The sequence below is a fragment of the Gobius niger genome, assembly GCF_951799975.1.
Source record: "Gobius niger genome assembly, chromosome: 8".
Lineage (NCBI taxonomy): Eukaryota > Metazoa > Chordata > Actinopteri > Gobiiformes > Gobiidae > Gobius > Gobius niger.
Genome location: NC_136859.1, coordinates 30,179,949 through 30,197,312, shown reverse-complemented (window position 1 = coordinate 30,197,312; position 17,364 = coordinate 30,179,949). Strand labels below are relative to the sequence as shown.

Sequence of the window (17,364 nt, the reverse complement as noted above, 5' to 3'; positions counted from 1 at the left end):
ATTGTACTTTGTTTCTCTTAAATCAGATGTCTGCCGTCCCGGGTGTTCTGCTTTTGGGCTTCTTACTGCACAGTGAGTGTTTATTTGTTACACAATTGATTTGACTCCACATATTGTATTTGTTTCACTGTCTGAATGCCTGGTTTGTGCAGGTGTCCTGTGTGAAGAGTTTGGTGTTTCTCTGCCTGGACGAATAGAGGCTGTCCGTGGATCCTGTTTGACCATTCCCTGCTCCTTTACTGTGCAAGATCAATATGAAAAGAACTTACACAGTGGATGTGTCGCATCATGGAGAGCTGTTGACCATGACAAGACAGTAGAATTTACAAGAGCAACAACTGGAGACTTAACACAGAAGAACTGCACCACCACAGTGCACGACATCACTCAGCAGCAACAAGGACCAGTTCACTTCAGAGTGGACTGTGGTCCTGATAATCCTCTGAAATACATTTTTAAACCAACCAGTGTGGATGTCAGAGTCAATGGTAACGGCAGCATTTCATTTATCTACAAACCAATTATTCAGCTTTATTGATTCATATTCTGTTTTTGTTTTCCAGAAGCCCCTCCCACACCGACCCTGACTCCGCCCACTCTGAGTGTGACTGAGGGGGAGTCAGTGAGTGTGCAGTGCTCTGCTCCTGTCCCCTGTCTGTCTCTGCCTCCCACTCTGACATGGAGCCCTGTCCTGGGGGACGTCCAGGAGACTCTGCAGCAGAAACAGGACGAGACCTTTGTCCTAGTGTCCACTCTGAGCTTCACTGCCTCTGACTATAAGACAGTCTTAACCTGCTCTGTGGTCTACAGCAGGGAGGATGGGACGACTACGCCGAGCAACAGAGGGACAACTACAGTCACATGTGAGATCAACCTTTCTTGTTCAGAGCCGGTGCTGGCCCTTCTGGGGCCCTAAGCAAAAATCCACACGGGGCCCCTACGGTCAAAAACAGATCCACTGTGGAGTAGTGCAGATTAGAAGTGGACAATAATGACCTCAAAGCAGGCCCTGCCCCTCTGTGTGAGAACCACTAACCTTTTTAAAATGGTAAATAGGAAATGGTCGCATTCTCTCGCCCCTGGTCCCTGACCCAAAGTTTGGGAACCACTGATTTAAAACTGACACCTGCACCTGACGGTTATTTCTGTCTGACCACTGAGAATCAGCCTGTGAGTCGCCCAATTTGTTTTAGACTGTGCACGTTCAGAGAACCAGAGTTACTGTAACTGCCTGCATGAGAACCGTGTTGATTCAACTCATCTTTGAGACAAATCAAGGCGTTGATTTATCAGTGTAACAACATCATAGTTTGACTGAGATGCGGGGCCCTTGTGGCTGCGGGGCCCTAAGCAACTTGCATAGTTTGCCTATAAGGAAAACCGGCTCAGGATTTGTTTACATGTTGTTGTTGTGTTTTGAGTCACTGGACATTTTAAACTGTTAGTGTTCTTCATTGTGATGATTGTCTTGTGTTTTGTAGGTGCCCAGTGTGATAAGTTCAGTGTAAATCTACCACAGAACATAAAGGCAGTGCAGGGATCCTGCCTGACAATACCCTGCTCTTTTAAAATACAGGACAAATTTAAACTTGACTTGGACGACAAATGTAAAGCAGAATGGAGAGATGCAAGCCTGACACGCCTGGATCCAAAACAGACGACTGGAGATTTAACTCAGAAAAACTGCACCACCACCTTTCAGAACATTGGTCCTCACCACAATAAACAATATTTCTTCAGAGTGGAATGTAACAATGCACTGAAGTGGACGTTTACAGACAATAGCGTGAATATTCAAGTCACAGGTATTGATGTTATAACAGTGATAAAGGTCTGTCTAGGTCTGTCAAAGAGGCAAATATTTGATGTGATGTTGTTTGTTTTTATGTTTCAGAAGCCCCGCCCACTCTGACCCTGACTCCGCCCACTCTGAGTGTGACTGAGGGGGAGTCAGTGAGTGTGCAGTGCTCTGCTCCTGTCCCCTGTCTGTCTCTGCCTCCCACTCTGACATGGAGCCCTGTCCTGGGGGACGTCCAGGAGACTCTGCAGCAACAACAGGACGAGACCTTTGTCAAAGTGTCCACTCTGAACTTCACTGCCTCTCACAGTCACCATGAGAAGAACATCACCTGCTCTGTGGTCTACAGTAAAGAGGATCTCTCTGAGTCTCATGTCAGCGCACACGTGACACCTTCTGTCAGATGTGAGTCACACTTAATAAGCAATAAACACAGAAATATAGCTTTTATAATCCTTTTATAATCCTTGTAGATGCATTAAAAGTGTCTCAATATTTGTATAGATCGTCCAAGAAACACAACTGTCATTTTTCTCGAGAGACGACATTTTAATGTGACTCTGAAGTGCAGCAGTGATGCCAGTCCAGCTGTGCAGATCTACCGCTGGTATAACAGTGATGGAGGAAAGGACTCTCTGATCGGAGACTCACATGTTTTAAACATTAAAGTCTTCAAAAATACTGCTGTTTTCTGTGAAGCTCAGAATGATCTCGGAATTAACCGCTCGACTGTCGTGCAGTTAAATGAACAATGTAAGAGATTTTTCTTTATTTAAACCACTACACACTTTCTTTGTTATTAATATTTTAAAAATTATCCTCCATCTCTACAGTCTCGGCAAAGATCGTGAGCTCTTCCAACTGCTCTGGAGACTGGACACAGATGAGCTGTCAGTGTGAGGCTGAGGGGAACCCCTCTCCCCTGATACAGTGGTATTTCCCAGGAGTCTCTGCAAACATCTCCATCACCAGTGAAGCTCTGAGCGACACATCTGTGAGGAGCATCATCACTGTTAAAGACGCTCAGTGGAAAGATCCAGTCTCTTTGCTCTGTCACAGCAGCAACTCTCTGGGATCCGACGAACAAACATTTACTGCTCCAGCGTTTCAGCGGCGAGGTTAGTTTTTATTACCTCCCATCTGTGGCAGTAAAGAAACCAAACCAAACTTTTACGCGAATTAGCAAAATGTCATTATTCATGTTTGAATTTTCAATTTGAAACCGCACATTGGTAGTACCAACAGTTACCGGAACTGATTACTGACCTACCCGTACAAATAAGACATAGGGGAAACTTATTGACCTTATTGCCCGGCCTTGTATTACCATTTCTGATGTAGGCTAGACTTTTGAAAACATCACAAAATGGTCCTAACGAGGGATGTCCCGATCGGCTTTTTTAAGCCATGACACGCCATGTTGGCTGATACTGGGCCGATACAGTCTTATTTTTACAATTATATTTTCAATTAATATAGATTTTAAATCTTCCTTTTTAAGAATAATAATAAATGACTGACCTATTGGATATCACAAGAGTTTCACCTGTTGGCATCTATGTTTAGTTTAGTTTAGTTTAGTTTAGTTTAGTTTATTTGTTCATTTGAGCAGTTAAAATTCTGCTCAAAAGGAGTGGGCCGAAGCAAAAGCTTATAAACGCCCACCCCGAAATCATTACAATAAAAGTGTATATCACAACAGTAGTACAAAAGAACATATTACAAAGTACTAGAGCCTTGGAACACAGCATGCGCACACGTGAACACAACGTACCTGTTTGTGATTTAACACATTATGATACAATGACACATTTAGCAACATCATATTACAGACCTTAATATAAATATGAAAGAAGTTTTGGATTTAGGTTTGAATTTACATTAGATTGGTAATATTATGGCTAAATGGGCAATATACGTTACAACAAAAACAGTTCTTATAATTTCAACTTTTTAATCCCATTCACAAAAGAACAGTAAAGCAGCAGATTTGATGTTTCGGCTTCATCTGCTTTTGAAGGCCATTCAGTTCTATCATATTATGTTTAGGGCCTGTAAAAGACATAAGCACTAGCAGGACCACATGGCTCATTATTATGCATTAAACAAAAAAAGTGTGTACCTACAGTAAACCTGCAGGCTGGAGCCGCTGCAGATTCATGGCTGTCTGTTAGGGGATCGGACTCAATCACGTCATTGAATCCGATCCAATCTGATACTCTCAAAAGACCTTTATCAGCTACCGACACTAATTCTAAATATCGGATCAGGCCATCCCTAGTCCTGACTCTGTTATTACTTCACTTATTCATTGTCTCTTTTCCAGGTCGACCGACAAACACCAGAGTGACAGTGAGCCCCTCTGGTGCAGTGGCTGAACACAGTAATGTCACACTGAGGTGCAGCAGTGATGCCAGTCCAGCTGTGCAGATCTACCGCTGGTACAAAGCTGATGGAGGGACATTCAGTCTGATCGGAAACTCATCTGTTTTATTAATGAAAGCCTCTAAAGACACGACTGTGATTTACTGTGTGGCTCAAAACGATCATGGAACGGATAATTCCACTTTCACTCAGCTGGATGTTCAGTGTATGTATTATTATTAATTTGCAAAAGGCTGCTTTATCTTCATTCAAGGACATCTGTGTCCACAGTCTGATCAACTATCACTCTATTTTCCCCAGTGTTTATCATTGTATTCACCTTTCACAGATCAACCCCATAACACCACAGTCACTGTGAACCCTAGTGGTCCGATGGAACAGAGTAGTATTGTGACTTTAACCTGCAGCAGTGACGCTAACCCAGCTGTAAAGCACTACCGCTGGTATAAAACTGACACCGGCTCTTCCACTCTGATCGGACAGTCGGCCGTGTTACACATTAGCGCCTTGAAAGAAACATCCAGTATATTCTGTGAGACTCTGAATAACCTCGGGACTGACCGCTCCGCTGTCACTCAGCTGCTCGTCACATGTACGTCGTTTTCTTTGAATTGGATGATTTGGGGCCAGAGCTTAAAACGGTTCACTGTCAAACATATCCATTTTATTTGTTAAAGATCGACCGAGAAACACCAGAGTGACAGTTTTCCCTCAAAGCTCAGTGACTGAACACAGTAATGTCACACTGAGGTGCAGCAGTGATGCCAGTCCAGCGGTGCAGATCTACCGCTGGTACAAAGCTGATGGAGGGACATTCACTCTGATCGGAAACTCATCTGTTTTACTCATGAAAGCCTCTAAAGATACTGCGGCCATTTTCTGTCAAACCCAAAACGATCATGGAACTGATAATTCTACTTTCACTCAGCTGGATGTTCATTGTGGGTATTTTTACTTGGGTTCTTGCTGTCGTTTTACCAATCATCCTGTTCATCATCTTGTTGTATTGACTAGGCGGCTGATACTGTAGGTCAAACACTGTCATAATAATAATAATAATGATAATAATAATAATAATAATAATAATAATAATAATATTAATAATATTAATAATATTAATAATATTAATATTAATATTAATATTAATATTAATATTAATATTAATATTAATATTAATAATAATAATAATAATAATAATAATAATAATAATGCCTCAGTTTTATATAGCGCTTTTCTGGACACTCAAAGACACTTTACATTGCATTGTTCATTCATTCCATACTTGGTGGTGGTAAGCTACTATTGTAGCCACAGCTGCCCTTGGGTAGACTGACAGAAGCGAGGCAACCAGTCTGCGCCATCAGCCCTTCAGACCACCACCAACCACTCACTCACTCACTACATTCGCTAGGCTTCCTGGTGTTACCAAACGGTCTCCCATCCAAGCACCGTCCAGGCCCTTCCCTGCTTAGCTTCCAAGGTCTGACGGGATTGGGCAGAGCAAAGGCGGTATGGCCCTGTATGGTCTACTTAATTTTAATTTTATGTTTTGTTTGTTTTACTTTGTAGATTCACCCAGAAACACCACCATTTTAAAACATTCCCTTCGACCAGTCGCTGAACATGATAACGTGACACTGAAGTGTAGCAGTGACGCCAACCCAGCTGTAAAGCACTTCCGCTGGTATAAAACTGACACCGGCTCTTCCGCTCTGATCGGACAGTCAGCCGTGTTACACATTAGCGCCTTGAAAGAAACATCCAGTATATTCTGTGAGACTCTGAATGACCTCGGGACTGATCGCTCCGCTGTCACTCAGCTGCTCGTCACATGTACGTCGTTTTCTTTGAATTGGATGATTTGGGGCCAGAGCTTTAAACGGTTCACTGTCAAATGTGTTCATTTTATTTGTTAAAGATCGACCGAGAAACACCAGAGTGACAGTTTTCCCTCAAAGCTCAGTGACTGAACACAGTAATGTCACACTGACGTGCAGCAGCGAGGCGAACCCAGCAGTGCAGATCTACCGCTGGTACAAAGCTGATGGAGGGACATTCACTCTGATCGGAAACTCATCTGTTTTATTAATGAAAGCCTCTAAAGACACGACTGTGATTTACTGTGAATCTCAGAACGATCATGGAACGGATAATTCCACTTTCACTCAGCTGGATGTTCAGTGTATGTATTATTATGAATATGCAAAAGGCTGCTTTATCTCGTTCAAGGACATCTGTGTCCACAGTCTGATCAAATATCACTCTATTATCCCCAGTGTTTATCATTGTATTCACCTTTCACAGATCAACCCCATAACACCACAGTCACTGTGAACCCTAGTGGTCCGATGGAACAGAGTAGTAATGTGACTTTAACCTGCAGCAGTGACGCTAACCCAGCTGTAAAGCACTACCGCTGGTATAAAACTGACACCGGCTCTTCCGCTCTGATCGGACAGTCGGCCGTGTTACACATTAGCGCCTTGAAAGAAACATCCAGTATATTCTGTGAGACTCTGAATGACCTCGGGACTGACCGCTCCGCTGTCACTCAGCTGCTCGTCACATGTACGTCGTTTTCTTTGAATTGGATGATTTGGGGCCAGAGCTTAAAACGGTTCACTGTCAAACATATCCATTTTATTTGTTAAAGATCGACCGAGAAACACCAGAGTGACAGTTTTCCCTCAAAGCTCAGTGACTGAACACAGTAACTTGTCGCTGACGTGCAGCAGCGAGGCGAACCCAGCTGTGCAGATCTACCGCTGGTACAAAGCTGATGGAGGGACATTCAGTCTGATCGGAAACTCATCTGTTTTACTCATGAAAGCCTCTAAAGATACTGCGGCCATTTTCTGTCAAACCCAAAACGATCATGGAACTGATAATTCTACTTTCACTCAGCTGGATGTTCAGTGTGTGTATTTTTACTTGGGTTCTTGCTGTCGTTTTACCAATCATCCTGTTCATCATCTTGTTGTATTGACTAGGCGGCTGATCGGTCAAACACTGTCATGTATGGTCTACTTAGTTGTAATTTTATGTTTTGTTTGTTTTACTTTGTAGATTCACCCAGAAACACCACCATTTTACACCATTCCCTTCGACCAGTCGCTGAACATGACACCGTGACACTGAAGTGCAGCAGCGACGCCAACCCAGCTGTAAAGCACTACCGCTGGTATAAAACTGATGGAGGAAGTCTCACTCTGATGGGACACTCGCCTGTGTTAAACTTTAAAGCCTCTAAAGACTCCACTCGTCTTTACTGTGAGGCTCTGAATGATCTTGGCACGGATCGCTCCACTGTCACTCAGCTGCATGTGCACTGTAAGTATTCTTCCATATGTTTATTGCATGTACTCATCAAGGAATTCAGATTCTAACTAATGATCAAAATACAATGAGAGAGAGAAAATCTTTGGACAATGTAACATCTCACTGGTGAACTGCAAGGCTGGTTTATTCAAAGCGATGGTTGTCAAGCGAGTTCAAGTCTCTCAAGTGAGGGACGGATGGAGTGTGAGATCGACAGCTGGTCGGTGCAGTGTCAGCAGTGATGTGGTCGCTGCATAGGAGTATTTTGGTGAAGAGGGAGCTAAGTCGAAAGACAAAACTCTCAATTTACCGATTGATCTACGTTCCAACCCTCACCTATGGTCATGAGATCTGGGTAATGGAGATCGGGAATTACAGGTAGTCGAAGTTAGTTTTCTTTGCAAGAACTCGGCATAAAGATACAGTTGTGGGTTTGTGAGTTCAGTTAAGGTTCAGTAAGTTTGACATTAATAATATTAGAAACATTATCCAATATGAATACATAATAATACATCAAACTTGTATAGCGCTTTACAAGACCCTTTACATGGGGGATTCAAACAAACAAAAAGGGGGTTTAGGAAAAAGCTAGTTTGAACAGGTGGGTTTTGAGCACTGATTTGAAGGTTGGTAGTGAGTCAGAGTTTCTAATGGGCTGTGGGAGTGAGTTCCAGAGGGTGGGGGCGGCGATGGCGAAGGCTCGGTCCCCCAATGTCCGGCGGTTAGTGCGGGTGATGGGAGTGAGGGGTTGGTGTTGTTGCAGGAGCTCGGTGAGGTCGGGCGGGGCCAGGTTGTGGAGGGATTTGTAGGTGTGGAGGAGGAGCTTGTACTGAATACGATATTGAACGGGGAGCCAGTGGAGCTGCTGGAGGACGGGGGTGATGTGTTCTCTGGACCGGGTGTGGGGGGGGTGAGGAGGCGGGCAGCAGAGTTCTGGATACATTGCAGTTTTTTGGAGATGAGTGGTGGGAAGTCCGTAGAGAAGTCGAGTCTGGAAGTGATGAATGCGTGGATGAGCATTTCGGCTGTAGACTGGGTAAGGGAGGGGCGGAGGCGGGCGATGTTGCGGAGGTGGAGGAAGGATGTTTTAGTGATGTTGTTGATGTGTGTTTTGTATGAGAGGGTGGAGTCCGTTATGATGCCGAGGCTGCGTAAAGAGGGGGAAGGGGGTGACAAAATGACCGTCAATGACATTAATATATGGCGTCTTTTACATCAGTGGTTCTCAACCTGGGGGTCGGGACCCCCAAGGTGGTCGCGAGACAAATTTGGGGGGTCGCCAGATCCTTTAGATAAAATAGCCACATTTTCATTAGCATATAATCTGATATTTTACTGTAGCATGTGTGTGCTATTTTACCAGAGTGCCATTATTTGTTTGTAGTTTGATGAGTTTCATTTTAACCACTTTTTTTTTTTTTTACCCCTTAACTCCCACCTGAACCGAGCACATTTTCTCCAGTTTGGCTTTACCCCAGTCCAAAAGCTTCTGGAAAAAAGCTGAGACGAAAACAATGATGGAAATGGGACAAAAAAGTGAGAAAACATTGACAAAAAAGTGAGGAAAAATTGATGAAAAAGTGGCAAAAATGTCACAAGAAATTGACGAAAAAATGACAAAAATGTGACAAAAAAATGACAAAAATTTGATTAAAAATTTGATTAAAAAATTGCAAAAACTTGACAAAAAATGACAAAAAAAATATGACAAAAATGTGATAAAAAAGTGACAAAAAGTTACAAAAATGAGTTGAATACCCAACCAAAAAAATGATGGAAAAAAATTGTGATGACGTGAGGAAAAAGATCCTCTCGGTTCAGGCGGGAGTTAAGAGGTTAAGAATTATGGAGGCTACTATTTCTATTTCTCACGGTGTGACCCGAGCGGGGGTCACAAATCCCTTTTACTGTTAAAATGGGGGTTGTGGCGCCAAAAGGTTGAGAACCACTGTTTTACATGACACTTTGCTTTCTCTCACTGATGCTTACAATCCAAAAAGGTCATGAATATAAATGTGTTGTATCTCACTGTGAAGGTCTTCTCCAGCATCTAGTTCAGCACCCCTTACGAATTGGGTGTATTTGTTTTACATTTATCTTTGGGTTGTTTTGTAACCCTGTGTTATCGTTTGTGTATTTGCTTTTACAGACAGACCCAGAAACACCAGAGTGGAAGTAAGTCCTCGTGGCTCGGTGACTGAGCACAGTAACATGACGCTGAAGTGCAGGAGTGATGCCAGCCCGGCCGTGCAGAGCTACAGCTGGTATAAAAGTCAAAGAGGGAATCGCACTCAGATTGGAAACTCCGCAGTTTTACACATTGAAGCCTCTCGAGACATCACAGCTGTTTTCTGTGAGGTGAAAAATAACCTGGGCTCCGATGACTCCAATGTCACTCACCTGGACGTGCAGTGTAAGTTGAACTCTCGTGGTCTTGCATTCGTCCTCTTCCTTTTTAATGTTTTCCTTGAATATTTTTTTTAAATAGAAAATAGTGTGATAGTGAATGCAGTATTGGACAAAGCACATCATTTTTCAATCTGCTTTAAACATGGAAAAATTCAATGCAACATTTTACACCGCACCCACTTGACGAAGGTTAGACTTTCAAGAATGTTCCAAGATGTGGCTCCTGTCACCAGTGTCATCAGGCCTCTCATTGTTTGGGGAAACTTCTAATACTACAGGTATTTCATAGCCTTTGTTGGCTTGTTAGCAAGCCTTTTGAAATGGAAGTCGGCCATTCCACCATCTCATGTGCACTGAGTTAGTGTAAGCAAGTGTACAACAGCTCAGGTGCTGTGTTAGTCTGACTGAGCCACCACGGCTCTGACCAGCATGTTTTTAGAGGTCGGGGTAACAGGAGCACCCGGAGGAAACCTGGCTGGCTCATCAGTGCTCATCTGATACTCTGGAACGGTTGCACTGCCTCCTGGGTTTGTCCCTGTTTCAGAGCGTGGTGTCCTGCACTGATCAGCTCCACCTCCTCCTTCCTCTTCCTCTTGTGCAGCTCCCTCCGCTCCACAACAGTCACTGTTCACCATCTTCTCCTTTGTCCCTTCCTCATTTCCTATTGTGCCTCTTGTGTCGCCTCCACTGTGCTGCAGGTGTGTCTCACATTTATTAAGCTCGTAAGCTAGCTGTTTACTTTTAAAACACTGGACCATTATGGACTCTGCAGTAAAAAAAAAAAAAAAAATTAAATTAAATAAAAAAAAATAAAAAAAAAAATATTAAAAAAAATCAGCTGAACCCCACAAAAACACTGTAAAGACAAACAAAAGCAGCCAGCAAAACAGTGTGGAGAACAGAAACTACAAATGCAGTTCACAGAAAAAGGCAAAAAACTCAGCTGTACCAAGAGAGAAGGAAGTTGCTGCTTGTTTAAGGGTCGCCGTTTCCTTTATTTTGCCAAATTAGAAAAAAATAAATGCTTACTGAAGCGCTCACATGAGAAGTTTTCAAACATATGGGACTTTTTTTTTTAATATGTCGGGAAGCTGGTCTTCCCAGATAACTTTGAATAATTGTTAACATTTTCTTTTATACGTATGGGCCTTGTACCGCCTCACTAGCAGGTTGGTGCCAATGTTATGATACGTACTGCAAATTTAATTCATATATTTCATGTCTTGTATTTGTTTGTCTTTTGTCTTGTTTTGAAGTTCACAAATGTGCAGGTGTATTAAGTCATAGCAGCAGTGATCGTGGACATACCACATAGCACAACAGAGCTGTGCAAACGGCTGGAACAGTTTGTTCATGAGTCTGATATAGAGCTATTGGATCTTGAGTCTGATGGTGGAGGGAAAAAACTGTTCAAGTGGTGGGAGGTATGGGTCTGTATGGACCGTAGCCCAATGCCTGAGGGGAGAAGGGTGAATAGTCCGTGTCCAGGGTGAGAAGGGTCAGCTGTGATCCGACCTACACGCCTCCGGGTCCTGGAGGTGAACAGGTCTTAGAGAGATGCAGCTGATACTTGTCCCGGTCGGTCTGTAGCGCCGGGGCACCACACGGTGATGGAGGAGGAGAGAGTCCATCCTCCATGATGGCCGTGTAGAACTGCACCAGCATCTTGGTTTCCAGCTTAAGCTTCCTCAGCTGCCGCAGGAAGAGCATCCTCTGCTGGGCCTTCTTGATTGGAAACTCACCCGTGTTGGACGCCTCTAAAATGACCATAGACATTTTCTGTCAAGCTCAGAATGATGTTGGGACTGATAACTAATCAGTCTTTCATTTAGATGTGCAGTGTTTGTAGCTCCATTAGATCATTAAGTAGGTTTAAAGCCACACTTTTCAACCGATAAAATAAATAAAGTACAAACATTATTATTATACGTGTTTATATTAGTGAAAGAATTATCTTCCAAGAAAAAAAAATCATATTTCTTCTAATTAGGGCTAGGTACCTTTCCATTATGTTCGATACCAGTACTTTAATGGTATCCAGTTTACAATACCAGTTCCTAAGCAATACTTCAACACCTATACAAAATTATTTAAACTTTAAAATCATAAAGCTGAAAGATTTTGTTCATTTATTTCACAAATTTCCATTTCTTTTAATTTATTTTTTTTGCATTAATCTAATTGAGCAGACAACCAAGCAGCTTTATTTAGTACCCATCCCTTGCCTTACTTTTCTGTGAGCACGCTCGCCTTTCAGACATGTCTCGTAACTTTGCTGGAAGCGCGGCATCATCCACTTGTCTCCTTGGAGATCTTGCACCAGAGATATATTTTGGAATTATATCAAAGCAAAAATCCAGACATGTTCCAGGGGATGTAGAGACGTCGCAGCTTCATAATAGCAGTTTTGTCTTCATTACTTCTAAACTGGTTCTCTCTACTCAATAGTCTCCCCTCAGATCCTGCACTCTTCAAACTGCGCTGGGGACGCCGCAGGGATGAGCTGCTCCTGCGACACCGAGGGAAACCCCGTTCCCACGATCCAGTGGTATTTGTCGGGAATATCGTCCAACCACTCCGTCAGCAGCGAGCCCCTGAGCGGCTGGGCCCTGAGAAGCACCATCAGAGTCACTAAACCGCGCCCCACGGATCCCTTCTCTCTGGTCTGTCACAGCAGCAACTCTCTGGGGACTGACCAACGACAACTCCACGCTCAACTGTTCCCATCCCAAGGTAAGGAGATGGTTCTTATAGATACTGTACATTTCAACCTGTGAAGCCATAGAAACTCAGACGTTTGTTGTGGGGTTTTTTGTGTGATCTGTTTAGGAGTTGGAGCTGAAGTGAACAATTTCATCCTCATGGCTGTTGTTTTTATTCTGCTGGTGCTGGTGGGGGGTTTGCTGTATGTGATCAGGTAAGCAGTAAGGAGTCTCCTGCAGACATTTTTTTAATTTTTTAATTAGGTTTATTTCCATCCATCCATCCATCCATTTTCTTCCGCTTTATCCGGGGCCGGGTCGCGGGGGCAGCAGTCTCAGCAGAGACGCCCAAACTTCCCGATCCACACACAGCTCCTCCAGCTGTTCTGGAGGAAACTCATTTCGGCCGTTTGTATTCGCGATCTTGTCCTTTCGGTCATTATCCAAATCTCATGACCATAGGTGAGGGTGGGAACGTAGATCGATCGGTAAATCGAGAGCTTTGCCCCCCGACTCAGAGGAGTTCAAGTATCTCGGGGTCTAGTTTATTTCGAACAATTTAAAAACAATTATAATACAAGTAATGCCAATACAGCAATTGTTCAAAAAGGAGTGGGTTGAAGTGTGACCTTATTTAGTCCCACCCCCTTTTCTACTTGATATTTTTACAGGTGCAAAAGAAGCTCAAATCGTTCTTCTTTTACAACAACCTGCACAACTCAATTGTTTTACAAACTATGAATGTCTTTCCACAATATACACATCACGGCCATAGAAATCCAGCGACAATAATGTTACTGATTGTTTAAATTGTTGTTTAAATTATAATTAACTCTCTCTCTATAGTTTGTGAAGACCATGGTTTTATACATAGATTTAAATTGGCAAAACTGTGGTACATTTCTTGAGTGACACATTCAAGCTATTCCATAGTTTGACGCCGCAAACAGCGAGGCAGAAACTCCTCCTAGTGGATCGGACAACTGGAGTTTTGAAATTCATCTGACCCCTTAATCTATACCCTTCCTCCTGTTGTCGAAAGAAATCCTGAATACTGGCTGGTAATAGATCATTTTTAGCTTTAAACATCATTATTGTGGTGAAATCATTGATTCGATCCTTCAGTTTAAGTAGATTTGACTTTAAGGAAAAGCGGGTGAGTGTGATCTCTGTATCCTGCATTATGAATTACACAAATTGCTCTTTTCTGGAGAAGGACAAGTGAGTTTGTAGTGCTGCTGATTTTAAAAGCACAACTTGAGCTGTTAGTGTTTTGTGTCACGTAGCCAATAGCTGGGTTCTGGATACTCCGGAAACCTGGAAAACCGGTGCCTTCACGGTACTTTTTCCGATACCGTGTTGTTTTAATTGAATCAGAATAGCATGAGTATAAAAGAAGTGTCATTCAGAATGTCCTTCAACAGCACAGCAGGAAGCAACACAGGCCGCAGCAGCGTCACATGACACTTTTGAGCAGGATTTACACTTGAGCGGCAATAAAAAGAGAGAACGGACATAATTACCTCCTGAGCTGCAGTGACAGGCCAGACTCACATCATGACACTGCTTTATTTAAAGTTTCAATGACAAAGTGAAGATCAACAATCGTGAGCTGCTTGCTTTTTCTTTTTTTTTTCAAGGATCTCTTCATCTACCATGTCGGTAACACTTTACATTACGGGCCGGTAAGTCCTTGGTACTTACAGTGGTACTTATGGTGGCATTTACACTGGTAATTCTAGGTACTTATTGTGGTACTTAAAGGATACTATAGTGAGAATTACAAGTTATGTACTTCTAGATACAGTGGTAACTCTTAGTAATGAAGGTTGTACTTCTTGTTTTCTCTAATGCTGTTTTATGTTGTTTTATAGTCACACAATCCTAGAAATTACGTCTGTGTGTAGAAATAACTCATTTACTACTCATGAATTGCTGCTGTAGTATTCTTGAATTACCATTAAGTACCATAGATGTATCACTGAAACTATTAGAAACTATCATTTAAAGTACCAAAGTACATAGAAGTATGGCCTTCATCACTAAGAGTTACCACTGTATCTCTTAGTAATGAGAGATACAGTGGTAACTCTGTGTCTCCCTGACCCCTAACCCTAATGACTAGTAATTATAACTTTTAGTACCACAATAATAACCTAGCAATTATCCTGTAATTACCACTATAAGTACCACGGACTTACCGGCCCGTAATGTAAAGTGTTACCAAAATGTCTAATACATAGTGAGCGCTCACTTTTCCACAAACAATCTTTGCAAGGAATCCCATTTTGACCTCGCTGGAGTATTAAAGGAACAAGATGCAAGTTGGCCATTTTATACTCACTACTGCCACCTCAGGTCATACATGTAACTGCACCTTCTATATTAAGCTCGTGCATGTCGGCACTTCAGACCCAAAGTAACACCGTTTTGAGTGACAGTGCAGGAACAGGTCTGGGCTCATCCTACACCTTAGGACATGGCTGGAACATGTAGGGGGAGGAAAATACATAATTTTAACATTTTTAAACTCTGTATGGTCCCTTTAAGCTGTGGTGCATGTTTTGGGTTGATGGGAGAAACCCAATACATGAGTCTTGGGGACAATAGCAGCCATTTTATTACCAAGGATATCCCTTGTTTCCTGGTTATTTATTTCAAGCCGCGTTAAGATTATCACTTATCATGTTGCCACAAATAAAGCACAATGATCAGCCATCGACCTGATCCCCGAACAGCGTCATTGTACAGTTTGTTGAATGAACATTGCGGTGCTGTAAATTTTCAGGACTAAAGGCGTTCGTCATCAGGAGAACCAGATGACAGACGTGGCCTTGGACCAGATGCCAGACTCGAACGAGGTACTCTGCTCTGTGAAACATGAAGCTGAAGGAACGCAACATGAGACAATCCTAACTGTTCTGTTTCCACCCAGTTACAGGAAGAAACCGACATCTATGCCAATACCAATGAGGTAAGACCATAGGTTACAATCCTCTGACTAAAACAATTCTGAACTTCAATGGAAAATAAAAGAAATAATGTAGCTACAGCATGTGTACAGTATGTGAAGTGATTTTTTGTTAATCATGTCCCTGTTCAAACATCAGGTTTTGTCTGTGGCCGAAGAGAACATTTATGCCAATGCGAGTGAGGTGAAGGCAGATGAGCCGCCCCAAAGCGGCGAGACAGACGGCGACGAAGGGGGCGGCAAGGCCTCCGGCGACGCCCAAGCCGATGTCCTCTACGCCGCCGTCAACTGGAAGAGCAAGAGCAAGAGGAAGGCGCAGGAGCCCGTGGGTGACGCGCAGCCATCCTGCAGCTCCTACCTGGAGGAGCAGAGGAGCATTGTGGGGGACACGGGCAGATGCAATGTCTCTGAGAAGCTGGCGGAGTGCGAATACGCCCAGGTTAAGTTCAAACCCAAGAAGGCAGTGCAATAGGCAGAGAAACGGTCCAGAGCAGTGGTTCTTAGACTGCGGTACATGGAAATGTTTTTACAGATCACTTATTGTTTCACATCTTCTGCATATGAGTGTATATTTATCACTAGCATGCTTCATTTCCTCGGGGTAATCATGGACTTTAACAGCCACATCAAAGATCAGAGGAATGATGTGAAAACCAGACTTAGAGAGACTGGCAGGTTAAACTGCTGTAACGGCCTGCTCACTGTCAGACAGCTGCTGTGTATCCAGAATCAAGAAATACGACCATATTAGTCCAGTGCTCCGGTCTCTGCACTGGCTTCCTGTCACTCAGAGAATATACTTTAAAACAGCTCTGCTTGGAGTACATCTCTGACATGTTAGAGCCGTATGAACCATCTTGGGCCCTGAGAACTTCAGGGCCCAAGATGGTTCTGACCAAGTAGAACTAGGTCTCCTGGTGGTTCCCAAAGTGAGGACTAAACACAGCAACTAAAATCTGGAATAAACTTGATGATGATGCGAGACAGGCCTCAACTCTGACAATGTTCAAAACCAGGCTGAAAACAGTTCTTTTTACCCGTGCATATGACAACTGAAAGTATTTTATCTGCACTCTTGCCTTTTCCTGTAACTTATTACGTTTTTTTATTGATGTTTTATGGATTTACTTGATCTGCCTTGTTGTAATTGTGAAGCACTTTGATTTGCCTTGTGAATGAATTGTGCTCTACAAATAAACATGCCTTTCAGTCATACAGGAGTTTTCCATTGTAGATTAAAGTTCCTCAGCCGTCACTAGTACGTGGTCATTTAAGTGACGGTTCACCTCTCGATCGAAACCTTCCTGGATGAATGAATATTCAGCCTGCTCACACTTGAATCTCACCAGTCCTGCAGGTGATCTCTGTCTTTCATTTCTGGTAAAAGAAAGCTGTTACCAAGAAAGAAAAACTGTTGTCGCCCATCTTCTGGTCCATAACACATCACACTTACCCGCCCTGTTAAGAGTTTGTAAACCGACCTATGTTGAGAAGTGCTTTCCTTTTCAGTCCCAGGACATTTAAGGGCGTATTGCTGACTTATATTCATTCTTTTTTCAATGTTACCTGTTGACCAGAGGATAAATGCTTGAGACCACTCTGAAAAAACAAATCAATATAACAATTAAGTCTTGCATCATGTGTCTTTTTACTTGCTATCTTTTTTACCTAAAGACAACATTTGAAATAATTTTCACTCTTACTATTTTCACTTCTTCCTCTGTACTGTCACGCAGAATAGTTTGTTTGTACTAGTTTCTTAATAATAAACCTGCAAAACA

At 42.8% G+C, this 17,364-nt stretch overlaps 1 protein-coding gene across 1 annotated transcript; it reads left to right on the top strand.

Annotated features, from left to right (window-relative positions):
- Positions 1-26: 26 nt before the first annotated feature.
- LOC306966071 (sialoadhesin-like) lies at positions 27-16,055 on the top strand (the record flags this gene model as incomplete). The annotated part of the gene is made up of 19 exons (XM_079560705.1): positions 27-72; positions 153-488; positions 564-863; positions 1,482-1,805; positions 1,895-2,203; positions 2,303-2,551; positions 4,125-4,388; positions 4,512-4,775; positions 5,753-6,016; positions 6,102-6,365; positions 6,488-6,751; positions 6,837-7,100; positions 7,250-7,513; positions 9,651-9,914; positions 12,359-12,643; positions 12,740-12,827; positions 15,401-15,473; positions 15,548-15,586; positions 15,723-16,055. 19 exons carry the CDS (start codon positions 27-29, stop codon positions 16,053-16,055), a joined length of 4,494 nt encoding a protein of 1,497 aa, XP_079416831.1.
- Positions 16,056-17,364: the final 1,309 nt, after the last annotated feature.